This window comes from Vicugna pacos, chromosome 6, assembly GCF_048564905.1.
Source record: "Vicugna pacos chromosome 6, VicPac4, whole genome shotgun sequence".
Classification (NCBI taxonomy): Eukaryota; Metazoa; Chordata; class Mammalia; order Artiodactyla; family Camelidae; genus Vicugna; species Vicugna pacos.
In genome coordinates this window covers 13,478,227-13,503,159 of record NC_132992.1, presented here as the reverse complement: position 1 = coordinate 13,503,159, position 24,933 = coordinate 13,478,227, and the positions used below count along the sequence as shown (strand labels likewise).

The 24,933-nt window shown below is 36.1% G+C and overlaps 1 protein-coding gene across 2 annotated transcripts in view; it reads right to left on the bottom strand.

Moving 5' to 3' along the window:
- WDR72 (WD repeat domain 72) overlaps window positions 1–24,933 on the bottom strand; it is a 191,326-nt gene that overhangs the window by 47,087 nt on the left and 119,306 nt on the right. For both annotated transcript variants that reach the window (XM_072963917.1, XM_015245018.3), the window contains exon 18: window positions 24,265–24,460. In XM_072963917.1, the coding sequence (XP_072820018.1) occupies window positions 24,265–24,460 (196 nt within the window). The remainder of the gene's footprint in view (window positions 1–24,264; window positions 24,461–24,933) is intronic.

Here is a 24,933-nt window from a genome sequence, read left to right as displayed (position 1 = left end):
TTATCTTTGCATTAATGGTGAATTATGAAAAAAATGGACTATAAAAACAATGGACATGTAAAGTAGATGGTCTTTGTGGTTTTCAGCGAAAGGTATGCAAAGGTGATTCACACTCCACAACTCAGTAGCAGTGGGCTGGTCTTTCACTAAGGACGGCATGTTTTTGTAGATACACTCTCTTTTTCTATTTCTTCTTATGATCTCTTTCTCTCACACTGAAAGCTTAAATTTAAAAAAAATCTTACTAATATAAAAAAGGAGAAGCATTTCATAATCGAGAGCCAGGCAAAGAATTGTTAGTTAGACTTGACTCCAAAAGCACAACCCACAAAAGAAAAAATTGATAAATTGGACTTCATCAAAACTATTTTTTTTTCTCTGAGAGAAAATGGGGACACTGCTGCAAGAAACCCTTGACCTTTCTCTGGGGATTGCCCTCAGCAAACAGGGGCCAACTTGACAGAGATGCCTGGGAAGTTGCATACCTCCCTGGGGTGTCCTGCAGGTGATGATGATGACGGACTAATACTGGGGCAAACAAACAAATAAACCCACATCTTCTGTCACTATCCATGCTGTGCTCCAGGTGTTGCCCTTCTGGAAAAACTCCTTCCCCTCATCAGCATCATTAGCAATTATGGCTCCTTTTTAGAAAACCACATTTTCTATCATTTCACCACAAATAGGAATTTTCCACAGTGATTGGGTTTTTTATTAATTGGAAATCCAACTAAAGGAAAGCACTTTACGTTGCTATATCGAATACCAGCACCTTTAGAGTTGGGGGTAGAAGTGGCACATTTTCCATCAGGAGATTCTCTCTGATGGTCAAAGATTCCAACAGTGCCAATCAACTCTGATAGCAAATACTACGTTAAGAAACTCCTTATCTTTTTTCTGTGACATTCAAACATCAACTGAGTTAACTTTGTTCCTCTTTTGCTAAGTACCTCATTTGGTCCAAATGATACCCTCCGAAGTGTGTATGCGAGTGTGTGTGTGCCAAAGGAAATTCCACATTGTCCACGTTTTGTATTAATTCACAATTGTATACACTTATTCATACAATACATGCACCTTTTTTTTCTAATATCCTAAAAATGTTGCAGCCTCATCCTCTCTATATTTAGAGGCTAGGATTTTTCTGATTCACTTTGGCCTTTGACTTTCTGAACAAGGTCATTTGATGAACTACTTTTCATGATTCTTTCTTGTAATTTTAACTCCTTTATCAATTTGAACATCAACTGTTTCATTTGCATTTTCTATTTGTTAATATCATAGTTTTGTATTCATTTCTATTTCTTTAACTGAATGATGTATGCTAGGATATTTAGCAGATGCTCTTAAATGTCAACTGGAAACTTCTTAGTCCTTTATAATGCATAAGTCAGTTGCAAGGATATCCCCCAGAATGAAAATTTGACGATCTAATGAAAGACTACCCATTTCTACTGTCTTTAATTATATATATATCTCAATGTGACACACAGTCTTCTGCATACAAGGCAGTATTTGTTTCAGTCCTATATCACAGTGTAATGCTTCTGAAGATATTTTAAGTCAATTAAAAATTTGAACTTAATTTAATATTTAGCAATACTACTACTGCAAGTAATTCAACAAAGGTAAAAATTGAATGAAGAGATGCCTTCTACACATGACTAAGTTCATACATAGGCAGTGACACTCATTTTTTTGTGTGACTGACAACTGTTTTTAACTTAGACTAATACTTTCATTCAACAAATATTTATTTACAGCCTAACATTAGCAAGCGTTGACTTAGGTACTAAGGAAATAGGGTGAGTAATACAGATAAAAATCTTTGCTCTCATTGAGCCTATGTTCTTCAATTATAGGAGGCACCAGATTTCACAAATGATAAAACATAGAGAAATATATAAAATATGTATCTCAGAATAGAGAAAAAAGTTGATGTACCTTTAAGGTCTTTCAGATATTCTAATTTGACTGTTTTTTAATGACTTTAATTTTTATTAAAACTTCTCCTGAAGAGACTGCTTCAGTATTCACATATTTTTCTTAAAATGATGGATCTTTCATTGTATAATTTCTAGTACAAAATATTGTGGTTTTATATAACAAATGATATAAAACCCAGGCCTTTTCTTCTTCATTTTTTTTATAAAACAAATGAACACAGAATTTCCATAGGATACATGCCATTTATTTTCTCTGTACTCAGATATGGAAAAGTATATATGGGGAGGGAGAAACAAGTATATAGGTATTCATGATGGTGGAGCTGGGTAGAATTAAGCAATTCAAACATCAAGCCCTCACTTCAAAGCCAGGAAAGCTTCCAACAGACACAGTATATACACACACACACACACAATATAAATATATATATATTTAAATGTATATGTGCATATGTAATTTATATATGTCATGCTTTGATACATATTTCAAAAAGCAATATAGGGAAATTAACAGTGGATTTTTTTCAAGTGAGTGCTAACATATCATATGTTCCAAATTCAACAGGAAAATCACTACTAATTGTATTTGAAAATTGCCAAGTGAGCATGTACTTTTATGTGTAAATGTAGACTTAATCTTTGATTTTCATGGGGAGTGATTCATGGCCAGTTTCTACAATATGCCAAGGAGATGCTCTATATCTGGGTACTGACACTTTATGTATTAGTCTATAATCAATACTATTTGCTGCATACTCTGTCACTGAAATAAAACCATGATTGTTTTGCAGATAAAGTTTTAATTACTAACACAAACATCTTCATTTTAAAATGTGGTAATCCTGTATATCCCCTAACACAACTTTATTACCAGGTATAAAAATCAACTTAGGGTTTAAAAGTCTTAAAACATTGATATTTGAAAGGCACAATCTGTGCCTCTGTATTGTTTTTTGAATGCAAACATGTCATGTATCTTAGGAGGGGAGTCTGAACTCAGTTTTCTCATCTGTAAGGTGATGTTCCTAGCTCACAAAGTTGTCACCAAAATTAAGTTAGATAATGTGTGCAAAGCACACAGAATTTTGGGGTTGCTGCTAAAATTGCAGAATGAAAAAATTTTGAATTTGAATATCAGTGCCTATAATTGGATTGATACTAACCTGTACATTTCAATAACTGCTATCAACACCCATTACACACAAATATTTAATTGCTAATGTTAAGTCTATGCAGTCGTTTAGCTCATTCAGCTATCTCAGAGGGGAGAACTGGTAGCCAAGAACTTCTGTAAGATTGTAAGAAGACACCTCTGAAGCCATTGAGACAGTTGGTCTCCCTGCTTTGGTCCTTTCGATCTTTGCTCCATCTACCATACCAAGAAACATCTAAATTATAAACCTGAAAACCTCCTAACATCTACAAGAAGGCACACAAAACTGGCCTCACCCCAACTTTGAACCTGTTCCATTCACCCATGAGACTGCACTCTAACTACACTCCTAAAATAGCCCTTATGACATTGACGTTGCATTATTGTTAGCTCATCAGGGATCTAACCCTTTCTAGATTGTGTACCAAGGACTGTACCTCAAAGAACAAATCAACCAGTGCACGTCTCCCCACATCTCCCAAGATAACCACACTTGAAAGGAGTCCTCATTGTTAAGCAGATTTTCTTCTTTCACAGATCCTTTTGAAATTAAATTTTAGGAATGTTCAGAAAAGAGAAGTAAGGTATAGTGCTCCAGCTCCTCAGCTTCTCTTAGCTTTCCAGAAGCAGGTGGGCTCATTGAAGCCACTACCATGGCCCTAAGCAAAGGACACAATTTAAGATATTCCTTGTATCTTACTCCTTTTTGTATATATGGTAACTTGTGCAGTGCTTATTGCTTATTAGGTAAAATTTTGATGCCTGTTAAATGATAATTCCTGTCCTCTTCCCATCCTCCCTCAAGCTTACACATACACACACAGAGAATTTTTCAAGCTCAAGTTACCTCATCGTGGTGCTGAGTAAGTCAAAACATCAGTTCCTGTAAGAACCTAGTGAAAATTGAATAAAGCAGGTTTGGTGAGTGCTAAGATGACCTGGAGAGCACACACTCACTCTGAAAAACTTCTCTGACATAACCACCTGCTGCCACTCAGCTCCATCCTATTCTTATTGCACTAAGATGACAGCTTAGTGTAGCATCTCTTCCTATTTTTCATGAGAAGCCAGGAATCCAGACTATTTTGTGAAATCTCCTGGTTTTTAAATGTTGGCAATTGAGTTTTTCCCCCCACAAAGTACTGTCTAAATCAAACAGAATATACACACAGGGGATCAGTGTGCACCTTGCTGTAGAGCTCTAACACTTGGCCATCTCTAGACATCACTACGGTGCATCTGAGCTTGCAAAGGTCCCCTGCTCCTTCGGATAGACCAAGATGCTACGTGTAAGTACCCAGGCTCTTCATGGCTGAGCTCCAGTTTGCTGCCTCTTCTTATGTAAGAAGTCTGGTCAGTACTTGACTCATAAAATTATGGCTCTCATCTTAATCAGCAAAGAAGAATTTCTGCACTGTAAAATCTTATTAAGGGAATTTGATTGCAAATTGAATGTGGTCCAGCACCTTTCCAAAGCTCATTTAAGATATTTGATATTTGAGAGAAAAAGCCTAAATGAGTCTGTTAACTATCCATTTACCTACACTATTCCAAATTCTATCCCTGTGCTCTCAGACCATTAGAAAATAATGTCTTGGACCACATTATCTCAGTCAATCAAAGACCTGGCTTCTGAGATATGGCTCAATATCATGTTCCTTGATTTTATAGGTGGCTGATATAAAAAAGTGTCAAATTTAAGAGCATTTTTTTGTACATTTTGGAAGACTGGCTGGAGGTATATTGTACTGTGTGACTTAATACTGCTTTATATTGGAACTCATGTGATAAATTCTGGGAAAAATGGTTCCAGGAAAGGATGTTTATCCTCACAGATGCATCTATATATGATACCTTGATCAGAAACAATTTCTTTTCTTTAGTTGCCAGGCCAAACTTCAAAAAATACATTAAGTGACAATAAGAATCCAAGATTTACTTCTGAGTTTTGAAGCGCTTACTCACTCCCCCACCACCTGCCCCCATTATTTGTCCACTAATGTTACCATTGGTTTTAGGTTTTAGGTAACTGGGAATAAGCCAGTTATAACAGTTTGTTTTTATTCAAGTGATTTTATTCTTGGTCATCAATATTTTTAAATTTACTTACTCCATTTTTATAACATTATTGTTCTCTGCTCTTTTATTTATAGATACAATTTTTAAAATTTAATACAGAGAATTTCATTTATATAATAGATTCTGGTGGGCATCGGCTCCTAAAACACCTTCTTTATTACCTATAACAGGGCCTGAAAATTTAACCTTGGAAGTACATTAATTGTGGTTTTAAACACATATTATAATTCCAGAATTCTTGGAGTTCCTAGATTTGTCACCTATTTGCTTATTAAATATTTATCAAGTATCTGCAGGGTACCTGGCACTGATCTAGGCATTAGGGACATAATAGTGAGCAAGTTATATTCCTTTCCTACCATGAGCTCACAGTTTCATGAGGAAGCAGACAAGGAACCAAGCAATGACAATACAGGGTTGTCAGTATTGTGACAAAAGTACAGAATAGGACACCTAGCCTATTTGGGGGAACAGAGAGGGCACTAGAGGATGTAACATTCAATTTGGGTCATAAAGTTCTCAAGCAATGGTGGGAGAGGGAAAAGGTTTTCACATAGGGGCTGTAGATTCCACAAAGCTGTCCTTTTCACTGTTGTATCCTCAGGGCTTTGCTCACTGTTTGGCTCACTGAAGATGCTCAAAAATTAAAAAAAAAAAAGGTGATGGAATATCATATGTGAAGGCTGAGAGCCAGATGGGGCTAGATAGTTCCTTTGAAGGAAACAAAAGGGCTTAGTCTGGCTGAATTGTAGGGTTCAAGGTGGGTAGGAAGGGACAAGATGAGACTAGAGGGGAATCTAGTGGCTTTGTGAATCATTCAAATAATACACACTTTATCTGAAGAGAAAAGGGAAGACATGTGTGCTTAAAGAAAAGGGCAAACAAAAACAAACAAACAGAATTCCCTCCTCCTGAAGTAGCTAGTCCGCAGCTGGCAGTGCAGTTGTCGCTGCGGCCAGGCGCCCGGGGTGAAGAGGTAGAGGAATGAGATGGCCTGCAGGCCTCGCCTCTGCCTGCCGCCCCCTCCCTGCCACCCCGAGCCATTGCTGCAGCCACTCCTGCAAGCGCGGCTGGAGCCCAGATTTCAGAAACTTGGCCAACTTGATCTTGGGGCTGGTTTCCCTGCAAGGAAGGCAGGACTCCAGATCCACACCCAGCTCACCAAAGTCCAGACTGATGGCTATCAGCTACTTAAGAAGAATCTTAAGTCCTCACTGTGGAAATAGGTTTGGGATATCACATGGAGCCTGCAGGTGGACACCAAGTCAGCACTGTCCTCAGTCCCCTCCGCCAAATAATCAGTATCCAAGAGAGGCAGGACCTCAAATTCTTTACTCTGTGATCCAAGCACTCATCCAGATTCCAGGGACATATCTGCCTTGGGATAATCACCTGACTGAGCAAGACAAGCTGCAAGGCTCGTGTCTCCTCTGCCTTCAGGTCAGCACGAAAGGTTGACTGCTCAGCTTCCTCAGCCCCTACCCAGTAACCCCACTGTGATCTTGTCCTTGTCCTCTCAAGTCCCTGGACTCTACAGGAGCTGCACAGAAAGAGGAAGCTGAGGGGATAAGCCAGTCTCCCTTGAGCCCACAGAGCTGGCCTCAGCTACCCACTCAGTCCTGTCTGTGTGCTGGTCCCTCTCACAACCTGGTGTGGATTTTAGGTGCAGGGACCCTCCTCACTGGGAGGCAGCCCCAGGCATCACCAAAGACCAGGGAAGATAAAAGATGGACCAGAGAATCACCCAAAGGAGCAGGATCACACCCATGGGGACTTTTTATGGTTCAGTCTGCTTGGTAGGAAAGGATCAGTGATATTTCTTGCCTTGATTTTCATCAAAACTTCTCTTCCCTGGTTGTTGGTACAGCAGGGAGCACTTCTAACTTTCCTTGTGGTTAGACTGTACCTCTGAGGTTTGCCTACTTTGAAGAAGTCTATGGAAAACAAATATATTTACATATAGGTATGACTAAAACCTTATGCTATATACCAGAAACTGACACATTGTAACTGACTACACTTCAATTAAAAAGAAAAAAACAAAAAACAAACAAACAAAAAACTTTTTTGCTTTTCTCCATAAGAACTTGATCTTTAGCTAACTCTAGTTGGATTCTTTTGGTAACCTGATAAGGTAAGAATGTCAAGGACATCTCAAGGTGACATTACTGATAGTAAAAATGGCCTCTTAATGGTAAACTGTATCTGGACTAGGGGGAACTATAAACGAACCATAAAAACCCATTATCATAGCTTTGGGCATCCTTGAGAGTGGACCTGGCAAGCCAATGCCTATGGAATTGTTGCAAGAGATATAAGGCTGTTAAGCAGGATGACTTCCAGAGCTGAGCTGCAAGGACTTCCAATGAGGAAGGCCTGCTGCCATCCGGTAGGCAAGCTGAGGTTCCTGATCTCTGTCTTTCTGAGAATACAGGTTTCCAAGGGTGGTGCATGGTCATCTTGTGGGTCTAAATGTTTAGTTAATCCTAAAGAAAAAATGCTGGAGAGCACTGTATCACTGAAGGGTTTTAAATAGGAGAGTTGATTTGAACAAATTTGTTCTTATAGGTCACTTTAGCTATTGAAGGCAACTGCCTCTAGGACAGGTTACTCTAATACTATATTGACCTGAGTTAGTTAACTGTCTTGCTAGAATAAGATGAAGTCTACAAGGGAGAAGAGGGAGGAAAGCACCCTCCTTTTAAGTTTCATCTGGATCTAATGGCTCTAAGCCCAGCAAGCAGGACTGAGAGGTATGCAAACTTATTTCCATATCCTTTTGTGTATGGTTCATCTGCCACTTACTGGAGAAAACATTAAGCTTGACTAGAAGATAAGAAAGAAAAAAAAAACAGTGAAAAAAGGAGAAATAATAAATTGGGACACGAGGCAATTTTTAAAAAATGGTCAGCAAATATTAGAAAGGGTTAGGTGTGAATACTGTCTCCTTAACTCGCTGTATCTGGGCCTCTCTGAGCTTCAGGTTCTTAGGCAGAATACAAAGGGCTTAGACTCAATGACCTCCAAATGATCTTGACTCAGAGTCCTACTATCCTAGTACCACTACATAGGCCAAGTACTATACTAATCTCAAACAACCCTCTCTCTACTCACCCCCTGCAACCAAAGACATTCCAAATCAAGTAAACACCAAATTCCTGTAACAGAAAGATCAAGGAATGGGAACCAATGGGAGTCAATCCTTAGTCCAGGGTGGAACTGAGTACTCTGTTATTTCTCTTCATCCAGATTTCAGTCTGTGAACATGGTGATCACATCTATCACTGAAGAACTTCTCTATCTGCTTTAGATTCTTCAAGTAGTGGGTGCTATGGTAGGCTTTCATTGGTCAGTCTAATCCGAGATCACTCAAGATAGCTGCCCGTGTGTCGAGAGTTCTTACTGAAACATTTGCTCACCATAAACTCTCAGTGATTGCTGATGATTGACAGAGCTTAGAGATCATTAATAATTTAGTACTCCAGTGCTCTTCAATGATCTTGAAGAAAGTTATTTTTTTAAAAAAAAGTGTAATTTAAGCCAAATATCTAAAACAAAATGATGTAAAATGAAAATAATAATTTAATTTTAAAAAGCATGTCTTCAAGAGATCTAAGCACTTTCATATCTTAAAGGGACATGCACGTATACTGACAGATGGTTGTGTGACATTAAGAATTCAGGAGAAAACCTCCATTTTTACAAAATTTTTTGAATTAGGAAATTTCAGTGAAAAGCATTGCGTGTACTTCTAGGAAATCTCATCATGATCTCACTCTAATAGCCATTTATAAAAGAGCCCTGAACTGAGTCCATGCCAGGGAGCATTATTGGAAAATGGTCTGCTCCAGTGACTTCCTGGAATTCCTCTCTGTGCAAGCCAGCAGCTTGCTTGGCACCAGCTGGCACTAAAGTGAGGCACTGGGAAATCTAAGTTGCATTCCGAAGTGGCATGGTTTGTGATTTATAACTTGAGTCTTAAAACAAGGCAGCCAGACAACAGCTCACATTATTCAAATCACAAGATCAGCCTTCTTTTTAAAAAGAAAGCATACAACTAAAAGTGGTCATTGAAAAAAGTGAAACTGGGATAATTAGGCAAGTATTTGTTGCACTGCTACAGTTTTGTAGTAGATACAGGAGTGAACAGAAGAAATGATACATCCTCTCTCCTTATGACCTCGTCCAGTGATTTTTAACCTGCATTCCATGAAACTTCAGCGTTTCTCAAGAGGGGATTACATAACTGTCTGATTCAAATTAAATATATATATATATATATATACATACCATAGCTATTGCTAAAGAACTGTGATTTTTAAAAGGCAAATTTTTGTACTAATTTTTAATAAACTTGGAAATGATAAACACATAAATATATGCTGCCAAATAACTTCCTGTGCAGATCTAAGATTAATATCTGGCTTATATTTACATTTATAAATATATCACTGATTAAAAAGGTTGCAAGTGCATGTTTTACAGTTAGTTGTAGGCAGTTTCACTCATGTAAAATTATACAAACTAGTGCTACTGAAGTGCCATTATGCTTACTAGGATAAAATATAATTTTTTCACTACAGTATATCCAAAGCAATATACTAAAGTGAATTGGATCTTGAGGCCAAAAGTTTATGTGACCATCATCATCATCACCCATCTGTCTTAATTTCATATCTCATAATTCATAGAAATATTCTTGATCTCAGTGTTTAACTTTGTAATATGTAAATTATTATAAATTACACTAATAAGATATAGTTTATCTATTTGATGGATTCAGTTTTACAAAAGATTCAGAAACTTATGAATGTTTTAAAACACCAATTTAGATCATCTCCTAAATAACAAAAGGAAACTAGTTGATGGTAAAAATACTTAGAAGTGTATATATTTTACATATAAGATGGAAGTTATTGGTGAAGGTTGGCTTTATTTTTCTAATATTTTGCAAATTCTCAATTATGGCTGTGTAGAAGATCCCATTTGAAAGTGAAAGCAACCTAGCTAACTTCATAGTGTAGAAATTATTTTGTAGCAGTTTTCTGATATTTAAGCAACTGTGTATATGGGGATAGCACACAGCTCCTTCCTCTAGGAATCAGAAACAGAAAATTTTAGAGCTTGTATTCTAAAAAAGCCTATGAAGGTTTACTTGACTTCTGCTATTTCTGATTTGATAGAAGGAATTAATAATTTTGGATTACATCTACACATTAAAAGACCAGATTAAAATATTAAAATTTATAATTATGGCTTGGGAATTTGGGAAATTGAGGATCGGGCAAAGAAAAGATAGGGAAAGTAAGACTATATTCAATACAATGAGGAAGGGAAACCTGCCAATTGTAATAAATAAAGTGACTTATGATGCCTTCACTCTCTTCATGTAGTTGTTATAACTGGAGCATCTAAGTGCTTTATACCATTAGTCACTACTATATTGCAGTTTCATTCTTACATTTTTCAGTACCTTTTATACTTATGATTTATGCCTGCAGAATAACTAGAAACAGCATGTATGCCTTACATACAGATTCCTGAAGGAGACAGAACTCAGCCAAGTAAACTTATATTTTAAATCCAGTGCTGTAATGGTGTTTGTTATAAGACACGTGGTTTTCCGGTAAAACATACTCTCCTGTAGCTTCACTTTCCACGTATGGACTTCTTCCAGGGCTGTACTGGTTTCTTAAGCTATATCATGGTGGAATCTTATCCTTTATAATGTTTTGGAGAAAGCTGAGGGTGGCGCCTGCACAATTTGATTTGGTGTAAAAATACACACCAAATCTGATTTCTGTTACATTAAGGCGTTCTCTGACAAAATATACAGAACAAGAAATGAAGTGAATTGTGCTTTAGAAATATCTTGCAAGCTTGTTTCCCCGAATACCTGACCACTAATTTTTAAAAATGGATCAAAACCCATTTTAATTGAATATTTAATAGATGATTTAATGTTCAAGTTAAGATACATTTTAAACGCTAAATATAAAAATGATTTCTGCTTGCTTACTGGAAATATTTGTAATACAAGTGAATATATATAATAAACCAATATTTAAAGCAGATTTACTATGGAAGAAATGAAATGACTGTCCTCGATTTATAAACATGATACATTCATCAAACTATATTTTTGACTAACAGTTGGCTTTTATAATATGAATATCATAAAAGTGGATTGCCATTAACAGTAGAAATAATCTAACTCATTTTTTAAATGTGTAATATATTTTCCATTAGAAACATAAAAGTGGCAATATCCTCTTAGGGATTTGGCTAGAGGGGAACACATCAGTTTGCATAAATAAATGAGCTTATTCTTTTGTAAATTCTATCCTGTACATGATGCCCCATGAGTGTGATTTACAGAAAAGAATCTGAGATTAGCAAACTAGGAGCATGCAATTTAGTCTAAGACCATTTTCCAACAAGTCATATCAACACAGCAAAGGTACCTACATCTATTGTGCCCTAGTTTTCCTTTCACTGAAATGGGCAAAGGCTCACTTCATTTGATATCTGTAAAGAGAAAAAGACATGCCAAAGCCTTTTGAAAAAGTAAAGTCTTACGTAAGTTCTAGAAAAGGCATGCTAATCATTTGAAAAGAATACACTTTAGTTTCTGAAAACAATATTCAAACAGATAATTTGGTGGTCCTGAAATGAACATTTCCTCACAGTACATTGTGAAAAGACTTTAGCTAATTATAGAGTTTGAAATAGGAGATCCCTAAGAAAATTTTAAAAACTCCTTTGCATCCTCAACATTTAATATAGACACATTATGATATCTGAATACTACTGTTACCTAGAAATCCCCCCAACATTGTTGCTACAAAAAAAAAATAAAGACTGATTAAAGCCTTTCATTCTCTTTCAGTATTGTGAGAACCTCAGACAAATGTTAATGGATACATTACTGATTTACACAGGTGAGTAGGCAATTTTATACTGTGTTACAGGTATTTTGCCATTACCTTCTGAAACTCTGTTTCATAGTGCAGAGTATGTCATATAAAAAATAAATGATACTGCCCAATCTCAGCAGTCTGAAAGAAACATAAATCAATGGCATAAGGGAAGCAGGTGATGTAATGACTCCAGACTTAAGTAGATGGCTTGAAGAGATGGATCATGAAGTTTAACCTTAGAAATTATTCATTGGATATTAATATAAACACATGGAAAAGCACATTTCAAAGTTACCTTGCTTTGCTAAAATTCTATTCATTAAATCAAATTTTTTTAAGTGGTAAAGAGAAATAATATATCCTATTCCTGGAAAATGTCTAATAGCAAACACTTAATAAGCCTGATCTTACTTAATGTTTCAGTTAAGGATGTTGGTAGAAAAGGAGGTCAATAATATCTACATAAATCCATACACAGAAAAAAAAATGAATGGTGAAACCCAAAATTGTCAATATATGGTAAATGATACAAAGGCACCCAAAAGAGATGAGAAATTAGACCAAGTATTGTACAAATACAAGTTGGGAAAAATTTAAGATCTGACTCCAAAAGGGTGGGAGATTGAGATAATGGACAAATATAAAGGAGGAAAAATAACTTTAAGTCAGCACCAAGAACCACAGCAACTCAGAAGGTGTCACTAACATGACCTGGACTCTGATGATCCTGCAGGACATTTAGTGTTGTTTGGTCTAAAAGCAAGGAGGCAGAATTTCTCTCCTCTATGTGATATGAACATACTTCCCTTCCCCATGTGGGACATAAAGCTCTAATGCTCTGTCTAATAATCTAATTTCATGATAAGGTGATTTAAAAATTAAGAAAAAGAAATACTGCTTTACAAATAAATACTAAACAGAGAGATACTCTGACAACATTTGGACATAAGAGTTTCTTTGCAACTCTTGCTTTATTCACTCTCTACTTTGCACTGGGAATGCCTCATTTCTCCTCTTAAAATAGCTTTTAATAGCTCCCTTTGTCTTTCAAGAAAAAGCCCCACCTCAGAACCTTTATTCCAGGTGTCTTACCTTCTAGATCCAATCTGGAGCATCCTCATTTCCTATACCCTGCCTCACCAAATTTATCCCTATTTCCTGGCCAGGCCACACTGCATACCTCTGTGTCTGTCCACACCTTATCCCTTTTGCCTGAAATACCCTTCCTGCCACAAGCTCTTTCCCAGTGGTGTCAGTTGGGTCTTCCCAGAAGCAGATGTTAAGATGGAGCTAGAAATGCAAAAAGTTTTCTGGGGGGTAACACCCATGAAAGAAAAACGGCAAAAACAGAATTGGGTAATGAGCTCTCTATTCACTAGGCAGATCTGACAGTCTCTGTCAGTCCATTGGAAACTCCAGAACAGAATCAACCATTTAGAATATGAAAATGAATACATCTGTGTTCACGTACGACTGAAGCATTGTGCTGAACACCAGAAACGGACACAATGTTGTAAACGGACTCTACTTCAGTAAATACACACACACACACACACACACACAAAATCAGCCGTTAGAGGAGGTCTGTATGAACGAGAAATAGCTAGGCTTTTGTACCACTGCCTTGCTCAGTCATTGTCCCAAGAAGAGTATGACCTTTGCTCCAATTCAGGGATGAATCCTGGAGGTACCTAGAGCTGTCAGCTGGCCATATTCCTCACATCTGGGCAAGTCGTCCTCTCTTGTAGAGCAATCTAAGCAGTGCATCTCTCCGTGTCTACCACACCATTATTCTCCAGAGCACACATGAATGTTTACCCCTGTGTGAAGCCTCTAAAAATCATCCCTAGGCAATTGATGGCTCTCCATGCTTCCACAGCAATGTGAACTTTAGCGTCTCATACTACATTGTAGCCTCATTATGTTTACAGGACTCTACCTTTTAGAAAGTAGAAACCACATAATACTCTTCTCAGATCCCTGGTAGATAACTTGGGAAACAGAGCACCTAACACATAACATATAAAAAAAAAAAAGTAGAGTGAATAGATGGGTGGATGAATGGACCTATCAGCTGGATGATCGATCAGACTGGTTATTCCCTATTTTGGTACAGATGCCAAGGAGCATATTTTGTATATGTCAAGGGGGCGTTATAAACTTCTCAAAAGATAATTTTAATATACTTTAAGTACTAATGGGCTATTGGACTTTAAGATGTATCAAAAATTAGTATGTTCTAAGTCTAAGTTTTAGAATTATATTCCTAATCACTTAAATGAACCTATCTGTGTATTGCTTTCCATCCATTATTCTCATTTCCAGTTTTGCTCAATGGACATATTGGGAAATAGGTCACCTAATTTTTAAATTCTAAGATGTGCTGTGTTTCTTCTGTATTGTAAAATAATAATTTAATTTCAGTTATACACTTTGGACTTTTTTTAATGACTTCCTTGGAGAATGCTCAGTAGTCAGTAACATGCCCTCTCCATTTAATCAGCCAACAACATTGACTCTATGCCAGGCCTAGAGCTAGGCTTCCAGGACATAGAGAAGAAAGTGAAAAGATAAGACAAGTTCTTTCTCTAATGGAGGAGACAGAACTGCAATCAGATGATTTAACACATCCTGGGAAGTACCACAACCAATGTAGAAACAACATGGACAGAGCACAAAGGAGCAAACGCGGGGGAGCTGAGGAAGGAACTTCTTGAGTTAGCTGGGGATTGCTAATTCCCTTTCACCTCCCTATGCACTTTCAAAAGGGGAGAGGGACAGAAACAAAGGCCTCAGAATGTACAGAATCCCATTCCTGAGCGCTTCGGTTGTCAGCAGGGTTGGTACTGCCCCCTAGAGGAATGCTTTGGTCACTACTGAGGCAAGGGATGTTTGGTTCCCCGAGTGATTGTAGACACACTTACTGGCACTTAGTGGGCAGGGACCAGAAATGCCCGATGTCCTGTAGTGCTCAGGACAGTCTTTCACAATGAAATTGTCATGATATTTCACTTGGTTTCCAAATATTCCACTGGAAATTCATGGAAGGGAAAGCCCTGCTTGTAATTTCCTGAGCCCAGAACCTAACTTTATTTTACACACAGGGAATCATTTAAGGTTTCTAATATATCCTGAATTTTCTAGGAAGGTCACTAACCCTATATGTCAAAGAATGGTCATATTTCACTGTTGTTGTTGTCCGGAAATTTACCAAGAAAAACCCATCTGGACACTCGTGTCACTGACAGTACCTTAGCAGCTGTCATCTCAGCAGTGGGATGCTCCCCGGTCAGCATTTTATTAAATTCTTTTAGCATAGGCATGCCCAAGCTTTTACCTACTGAGACATAGATTATTTTATTGTACATTTCTTACTCTTTGTTTTTTTCCTTTAAATTGTATATAAATTATTTGTGTAGATAGGTTATATTACTTATAAACTTCATTTTAGGATTAGAAAGGGAACATTACAAAATGTTAGTTATAAAGTCCATTCTAGGACTGCAGAGTTGAGAACCACCACACGTAAATTTTCTAAAATTTCAAGACTAACCTCACTCTGATGAGAAGGAACCTAACAGGCTGGAAGATTGCCCACAATTTCCATGCTCTTACATATATTCAGCTACAGGGAGCACTTTTACATTGCCCCAGACTAGCAGGGCTGCTGGGCTGCAGGAAAGGCGTTCCAGCATAGATATGAGTAACGGGTCCATGTTTATCTGCAGCAGGAAAAGAAAAAAAGGAACAACTCTTCTTTAAACTAACTGTCATCATGTCTTGTTGCTTATTCTCAGGAGTTGCCTTGGTTTTTTTAGCCTTCAAACATCCGTCGACATTAATTTTCCATGGTAGCTCTCTAGACAGATAAATTGCCCCTGAACTAAATAAATAAATTTGAAGGCGTGCCTCTGGATTAACATTTTAGGAGAAAACCATCATCCCTATAATGATCTTTTCCATTCTCTTCCTACCTACAGACAATTAATGTATTATTTAGCATTCCTTAATTCTACCTTAGACCAGAACTCTTTGGCATATGTCTGTCACAGTCATTTACCATTCATCCACTCACTCAGGCAACAAACATTTAATGAGCACCCATCATGAGTCATGTGGTGCATCAGCTACTACAAGCGCAAGACTAACTAAAGTTCCAGCTTTCACCCTCAAGGAGTTCAGAGAGGTGAGAAGGGGCAAATAAACAAACAATCAGAATGCCAGATAATTCAGACTAAACAGAAAGACATACAAGAAATGTATAAAGTAATAAAGAATTTCAGTACCTTACACTGAACCTTAGACATAGCAAGTGCTTAGTGAGAGATGTTTTGAAGTTATTCAAATTGTTCTAAGGGTGAAAATTGGGCAGACATATCCACAAGTTAAAATGGAAAAATAAGGGTCCTGCCAGCAAGGTGAATGATATTCTGATGGAATCGGATATTCCAATGACATGAGAACATACGGATAATTTTTTCTTCAGCCACCATTTCTCTAGCAATTGCCTTGCCATGTACCAGACTCTGTACTGTCTGCTGAGAATACAAAGCTGACTAAATCCCTGCTTTTTCTTTCAAGGAATTTAGTTGTATCAAAATTATTTCCAGAACTAGGAATGCATATCCATATTGTCTAATGGGATTGCATTTAATGGAGGAACTAGTATCACACAAAGGGCCAGGCGTAGAAGTAGGGAAGGAGTCAGCAGGGAGGAGGCTGACCTAGGTGAGCTAGGTTATAAGGAGGACTGCAGGTCAGCAGCATTAAGGGCTGCTGGCTACAAGAGATAGGGAATGAGCCAGAAGTCCACAGAGAGGCAGATGAGTCACAATCCAGGATGCAAATCCAAATACTGAGGAAATAGAGTTTGACACAGAGTTCTCCTTAAATACTTCCACGGAGAAGCTGTAATTGAATGAAGAATAAGAAGACAAGTTTCAGGGAAGTCTGGGCTCTTTAACATCAGATTGAAATTTGATCATGAAAAAATGAGTAGTGAAGACTCAAATATCAACCATCAGGAAAGAGAAGCTTTCTTGGTGGTTACAGACTAGATTCATTTCAGTGTCTGTTTTTAATTTTTTGTGAGCCTGCTGTGTGCACACACATGATCCTGGGATGATGATGCTTAGAAAACACAATTTTTGTGTGTGTGTAAGACTATATCTGGCTGCTAAAGAAAAGCAATCAGCTGATTTTCCTTGTCTTCTTTTTCTTTACTAATTAGGAGTTTGATGAATCTTTAGTACAAGCTACCCTGTGGTCCATCCATTCATCCATCCACTCAATAATCACTTATTACCAGTTACTAGGTGAAGGACCATCCCAGGTGATGGGAGGGAAAAAGATAAATAGATCAGACCCCCGTCCTTGAAAGGTCAGTGTTCGGAGGCCAGTCTCAGCTTGGAGAACAATAGCGTGAAACACATTGATTTCAGTGACAGGATCTAGATCACTTTTTCTTTGTCAATAAATTTAAATGGGCATGCAGACAATAATCGATAAAGGGGTGCCTGCACAACTGTTACCAAGGAAATATTTAACTCAATTCCTTGATGTTACCATCTCTGCGCAGCCAGGCCAGGTTGGCTTTCCGATTGCTCATGAGGAAAAAAGACAATGAAAAACTCTAGTTCTTCATATGCCAAGATGAAAATCATCAATCTCAATCTCTGTGAAAGATGAGACTACCTTTGTAGAAAGAGCAGTGAACTCCATCAGTCTTTCTAAGGCAATGCAGTCCTTAAGACGATACAGAGAGGGCAGAGGCAGTGCAGAAGTTTAAAAGAATTTATATGGGGAAAAAGGGAAATGATAAAATTTCTCCATCAATTTTGCGAGAAGCAAAAATAAGGCAGAACATATATTAAACCCAAATAGCAACAGTGTGTTTTTGAAAGGTATGTAATGTACTCTAGATGCTAAATTATTTACTTATCATATGTAAATTTATCTTCATCTAATATGAATATCTTGATATTTAGGTAAGATTAAGCCTATTACATAATTCAGATTAATATATAACAATGAAATTTTAAATGTCCTTGTCCTCCCATACTACCAACACTTACCCATTTTGACTAATACGTATATATCAAGTCTTTTTCATTTCTAGCATCTACCAGTTGGCATTTCCAGTTCCCAGGTGTAACACCTTCTAATTTTTAACCACTAAAATTTGTATTTATATAAATTTATATTGTAAACAAAATTCTTTAGTATTAAGTACATCTTTAGTGAAATAGCTTATACTGTCCCATCCGAAGGTTGACAGAAATTAGGTATTTGATATTTGTTGATTAATTGAGTAGAGAGAATCTTTCCTTTGTTGTTATGCCAAATTTCCAGGTTTTTGCTGCCTTGGGATTCCCAACCTGTGTAATACCTATCTCTGTAACTGTCAGGTATTTACCAAATGCTAAATATTGGCTGAATTAAGAAATAGTGAAGAACTGTGGGTAATTGGAAAGCAATGCCAGACAGTAATGAAGAACCCAGATTTTGATGTCAGACTGCCTGTGTTTGACTCCTGGTTTTCTTGTTTGTTGGTAATAAGACCTTGGGAAAGTTACTTAACTTCTTTATTTCTATTTTCTCATCAATAAAATGGGTATGACAGTACTATGTATCCCCACAGAACTGTTGCCTGGATCAAATGATTTAAGTTATGTGAGGCACTTAGAGCATACTAAGCCATATCAGTGTTAGCTGTTACCATCATCACTATCACTGTCATTGCTATTCTGGAAGGCTGAGGATAAGCAGAGGAAGGAGTTGGCACAAAGAGATTCAGAGAGAACACAGCTATTCTCCAGGGAAGAAATTAAAGACACATGGGTTTCTCTCTAATGCTCAGGTCCTCATTTATGCATGTATGTATGGATCAGATTATTCTTGAGAGTAAGAAATGGGCTTTAGTGGTCTTAGCAAACAGCTGCTTTTTACTCTAAGTTTTTTTGCTTGGCTAAATCACATTCATCTTTCAGCTCTTAGATTAGGCATCTGTTCTTCTAAGAAGCCTCTTTACCCCAAATATTGGATTAGGTGCCACTCTGATGTGCTCCCATAGACTCTTCTGTGGCATCTGACAAACTTTTATTGTTACCTTGATGCTAGTTTGTTTTCTTCAACTGGAAATTTCCAATTTGTTCTCTGTGGTATCACCAACTCTTGGATCAGTGCACAGAAGTATAAAGGAATGATATATAGGAGTGATGCATAAAAATGTACCCAAAGTTTTAGAAATAGCACGGTGTGCAATAAAGAATATCAAGTTACCAACCCTGCATAACCAAAAGCTTATCGTATCTGCCTCCTTAATCCACACAAAGGCTGTGTGGTTGGGATACTTTCTTGCAGAAAATAACGAGGAAGAACTCTGATGCATGCCTCACCAATATATGTATGTTTGTTTATAAGCAGTATATATGCTATTAGTATATCAACATTGTCCATTATAAAATGTAACAAAAATAAAAATTTCAAAAGGAGGACATTGACACACACACACACATATATCTGATGTAGCTTTAGATAAGTTTGCCAATGCCATTTACATCTTACTTGCTTAAGCTTGCATTATTAGTATAATCTTCAGTCCATTAATTTCTTGGCAGGAAATGCTTGCTCATTTTCTAGGGTTAGTTTAGTTAATATTAGAAAATAAAATCTGTAGGTCATCTAAGCAGGGATGCATGAAACTAAACATAGCAGAGGCAGCCTTCTGTGAAGTGAGTCTTCCACTCCCCTTCTCCATACCTGGAAAGCCATACGCAACACTGCACTACCTGACACAGGAATCAAGTCAGAAAACCAAGGTCAATCCATGTATCAAGTATTTTTTGTTTGAAAAAAAATGTAACTTTGGATTTTCATTATCTCACTCCTCCATACCCAATGCATCAGCAAATCCTGTCAGCTATACCTTCAAACACATTCAGAATCTGATCATTTCTCACCTTCCCCATCCAGGCCACTATATTTGTTGCAAGTTGCCATTATTTGGATTAGCACAACAGCCTTCCAACTGGTCTCCCTGCTTCTGTCTTTGGCCCTGAACTTCAGGCAATGAAATTCAGGCAGGAAACACTTTGAGCAGACAAAGGCACATATCTCACTCGGAGAGAAAGACTAAGACCTCACCCTGCTACCCAAGGCATTCTATGATATGTGTCCCATTACTTCTCTGCTTCTTGCTCACTCACCTTACACAGATCTTTCCTAAACGATTTCTGTGGCTATAAAGAATACCCTGGCCTTCTCACTTAGCCTGGAGACCTCAAAGGGTTAGAAGTTGCATTTACTATAAATAAAGATGATCAGGAATGAGTTTCCCTGTGAGATATTCAGACACTACATTTCAAAGCCTTTCTACAGCTAAACAGATTTCCTTCTAAGCAATTGAGCAGTCAGAGGAAGATGGTCCCAAACCAATCCTGCTGATAGCCACCAGGACCACAAATTTTTCTGTTGGATGTATATTTTTTGATTTATTATAAAATCATGGTTTTACTTAAAGAGCACATTTACATTATTTAGTTTTGCAGACAAGACTATGAAAATGATGCACATAATAAAGATTACTTCTAATACCCGTATTTGATGCATCATCTACACAACCACCCAGTTTAACTTGAATTTAAATTCAGCCAATAATTCTAAGGTGACAGTTTTATCTACAAAGCCTCCATTTCTATTTCAACCAATTTATTTAATGGAACAATTTAGAGTACTTATTTAAACTGATCTAAATAACATTTTTTTAAAGTAAAGGGAAAAAACTTTCAAATGCATGTTAATAGTAGAAACCACTGCTGTTTTTAAAGCAATGAATCAGCTTCAAATGTGAGTGTTAATTGTACAATTTCTTATTAAATATACTCAAGGAAGATAGCAATGTAATCATAATAAAAATGTAAAGTTAGATAAAATCCACCACTCTCCCATAAAACGCTGATACACAAATATTAATACCTCAAATAAAATATATGCCATAAAATTTAACATGTGAAAACACTGAAAAATAAGTAAGATACAAAATTATAAAGTTCAAACATATTATGCTTCAATTCTCACTTTACTTGATTTCCACTCCTTTCTAGATGCATCTCATGTACAAACAGTTCAAGAAATCTGATGATTTTCTTTATTATAAGGGCTGAGATGGCAATGATTGAACACTCTGCATCTTCTTTGTTAATAGAAAGTATGATTTATGAGAGAGGAATAAAAATCCAAGAAAACCCACTCAATAAATTATTCAATTCTCAGATCAAGCTGATTTAGAGCAAATTTCCTTCATGAGGCCAATACGGAAAATGCAGCTTACTGGATAAGAATACAGTGTCTCAGAGCATATCTGGACTCCTTTCCTTGTTTTTAGTATTTTTGTGACTGTAGACAAGGCACGAGCCTCCTTTAAATCCAATTTATTCATTTAAAAAATGGAATAATAATAGGAACCATGTCTCAAAGTGCAAGATGTACACAATCAGAGGCTTTCAATATTGCTAGTATGTGATGAAATTTTTTTTCAGATACTGTTTATTTTAATGTGACATAATTAATGAATGTGTCAGCCTAAAACTTTACAAGGTTTCTCTCAGGAAAAGCCTAGGTAGCACTACAGGAATTTCTCTTCTCAGTTTTTGGCAGCTGTACTTTAAAACTTCATTCCCATGAACATGGACATTTAAAAATCTGTAAAATTCTTTACACAAATGACTCAGATATTGGAAACAGAGTCTTAGGGTTTATGTAGATTATGTGAAAAATCAAAGGAAACAGTGAGGTAACATTCCTAAAGTCCTTAGCATAGTGTCAGAGTATATTATGAATGCAATAACTGTTGCTGTTAATATTATTTTTCCTTATGACCTATTATTGTCATATTACCATAATGCTAATAGATCAGACATACTATGCCCTGGGATAAAAAACATTAATGAGTATCTGTGCAAAAAAAAATCATCATCTAGTATTTTCCAAATGATTTATAAATAAAATGCATCAAGAAATCAAGAAACTAAGAAAGAATAAAAGAAATTAGGGGGAAAAAAAGGTAGGGGGAATGGGGAGCTTACACAGGAAAAAATGAGCAAGGACCTGATAAAATTAAACAGCATAAACCATTTATCATAAGAATATTTGATAAAATGGTATATGTTGCAGTGATGCTGGGGCTAAGTAAATCTGCCTGTAAAACTTGAGGAATAATCATACCAGATGAATTCTATCTAAAGTATCTTCTTAACCTTTGAATCAGGACATTTGAAATAAACAATATAGCCTTTTACTTACTTATTTTTAAAAATTCCATCAACTAAAGCAGTATATACCACTGTAATAGCAATGTTAACATCCGATATAATATTGCTTGGAAATTTTCCTCTTCAATGCTTATCTGCTTCCTATTTAATTGCAGTTAATATTTTTCTGCAGAGAATATTTCCCAGGAAAATATATGCTTATCATTTTGTGACTATGTTGTATTTATTTTAAATAAAATATTCTAGGTTCCATCCACCAACATATAAGTACCTTTAATATTTTTGTGTTCAAATTCTTATTACAAACTAACCCTAAATTTTCTTTTAACACTGGCAAAGGATCATTCAATGATGATCAAAAGGTAGATAATATCTATTAAGATTCAGATATCTTTAGTCATAGTAAGACTCAGTTCCATAGTATTAATAATTCTTATACCCAAGAATTAACTGGGGACAGAACAGGGCCCAATCTAGTGAAATTTCAAATAATGGGGAAGCCAAGTGATAGCAAAACTCTTAAAAAGTTTCACCTTAATATCCTGCCATGAATTTCTCACCCAGAATTGAAGGCTACAGACCAGTGGATAAATTAGACACTAAAGTTTAGGGATAAAGCACAGAAATACCATCTAATGAGAGTTAACACATGATGAACAGCACTAGCTGTTTTTGGAGAGTTGGAAATAACTTATTAAATGACACCATGGGTGCCTCTCTGAATGAATCAAGAACTTAAATGCAGTCATGGAAAATTAATTAATAAGAAATTCTTCTGCTTCTTGCTTGAAAGTTGCAGTACAACTACAATTATGTGATATGATCAAAAAGGAGCTCCTTCAAGAGAGTGAATTTACCAGATAATTAAAGCTAATTTCTGGACAAAAAACAAATAAGTGACTTGAAATCACCGTCAAGCATTAACAAATTACTTATTGAATTATCAGCCTCAGTGATTGTCTTGGTGTTAGGAAATACTCTCCCTATTTTGATCTTTGGCTTTCATTGAAAAAGCCTTTTCCTACTATGGATCATCTCTCACTTCATAATGCTCTCAAACAGTGACTTTGTAAAAATAATAAGGAGAAATAAATATAATACATTTTTAGAATGACACCTGTTTTATGATTTAGCATTTTAAATATAGCAACATTTTTCTGAGTTACAAATAAAATCTTTTTCAAGAGCTAAAAGAAGTACCTAACTATTTTTAACAGCCTGAAATATGTAAATTTGTAGCATGTTTTCCTGGCAAATATATATTTAATCGTATATAAATATTTTTGTTCATTAAAACTTACTATAAATTTGAGAATCAAATTTTTACTTAATTTTTTTAACTTTTTAAATTTTTAAGTCCCAGCTAATAGCAGAAATTTAGATTCATTTGCTAGTCATAAACCATAAACACTATGATTATAGTTACAATAATACAATTTGTTATAGAAAGAATCAAGTGGTATGAGTATAAAACAGTTTAATTTTAGTTTTTACTACATTTCTTATTCCCAGAAAAGAAAAAAAAAAAACTAGCACATGGCTATTATCATTGGTATCAAATGAAAACAAATTTTAGGACATTATTATCAGGATATCCTTTTCGTGTATTTTCCATTAAGCTATTATTAATTCTGTTTTCATTTTTACTGACTTAACTTTAAAACATTTTTATAAATAATATACATTTTTATTCTGCAGAATTTTGTATTAACTATAACATAATTTAGATTTAGAAACTTGGCAATTATGAGGAAATTGATAGCAGAATAGGTCAGAAACAGGGCACTTGGCTTGATTTCTGCAGAAATGATATATTGTGAACTCATATTCTCAACACGTTCCAAGTAGTAGAAAAAGTTCTGATGAAAAAGCATATCAATAAATTTTGCACTTACTTTTCAGAGGCAAAGTGTCTGTAATACACTGTAACTCTGGTTCCTTGGCCCATTCCATCTTTGGCAGAATCTGCATCATTTCATAGTCACCATTCTCTGCCAGGGACACTGGTTCACTGTTGACTGGTGTCTTTCTTAAAGTCTTCATGTGCTGTTGAACTTCCGCCAAGAGAACAGCTTGTATTGCTTCAGTTACCTGTAAAGTTTTTTTTTTTTAATGAATTATTTTTAGTATTATCATAAATGCTTGGGATCTTACACAAAACCCAAAGCCTGGAATTTTGATTTGAATAGATTTCACATAAATTGTAATACTCCATTCTGTTAGAATTAGCATCTAAAACAATTGAAACGCAGTTACTGTAAACTGGCACCCAAATCATCATATTTGTCTTTTAAAAACCTCAAGAGATTATAAAAGGAAAGTTGAAAGGAGTTCTCAATTCTTTCTCATAAAATATTTTCATTTCCACCAGAAGATAATTTGAATGTATCATATTGCTCTTGAAGACAAGATTAGCTCCCCAATGTCTAGCTCTAAAGCACTATTTAGCTAAAAACACTTAATTTAAACTGGGTTTAATACAGAAAGTTAAAGACTTTAATAATAAGTCTCACTAAATTGTGTGTATGTGTATATGGTTTGACGTGTCTTAAAATACTAACAGA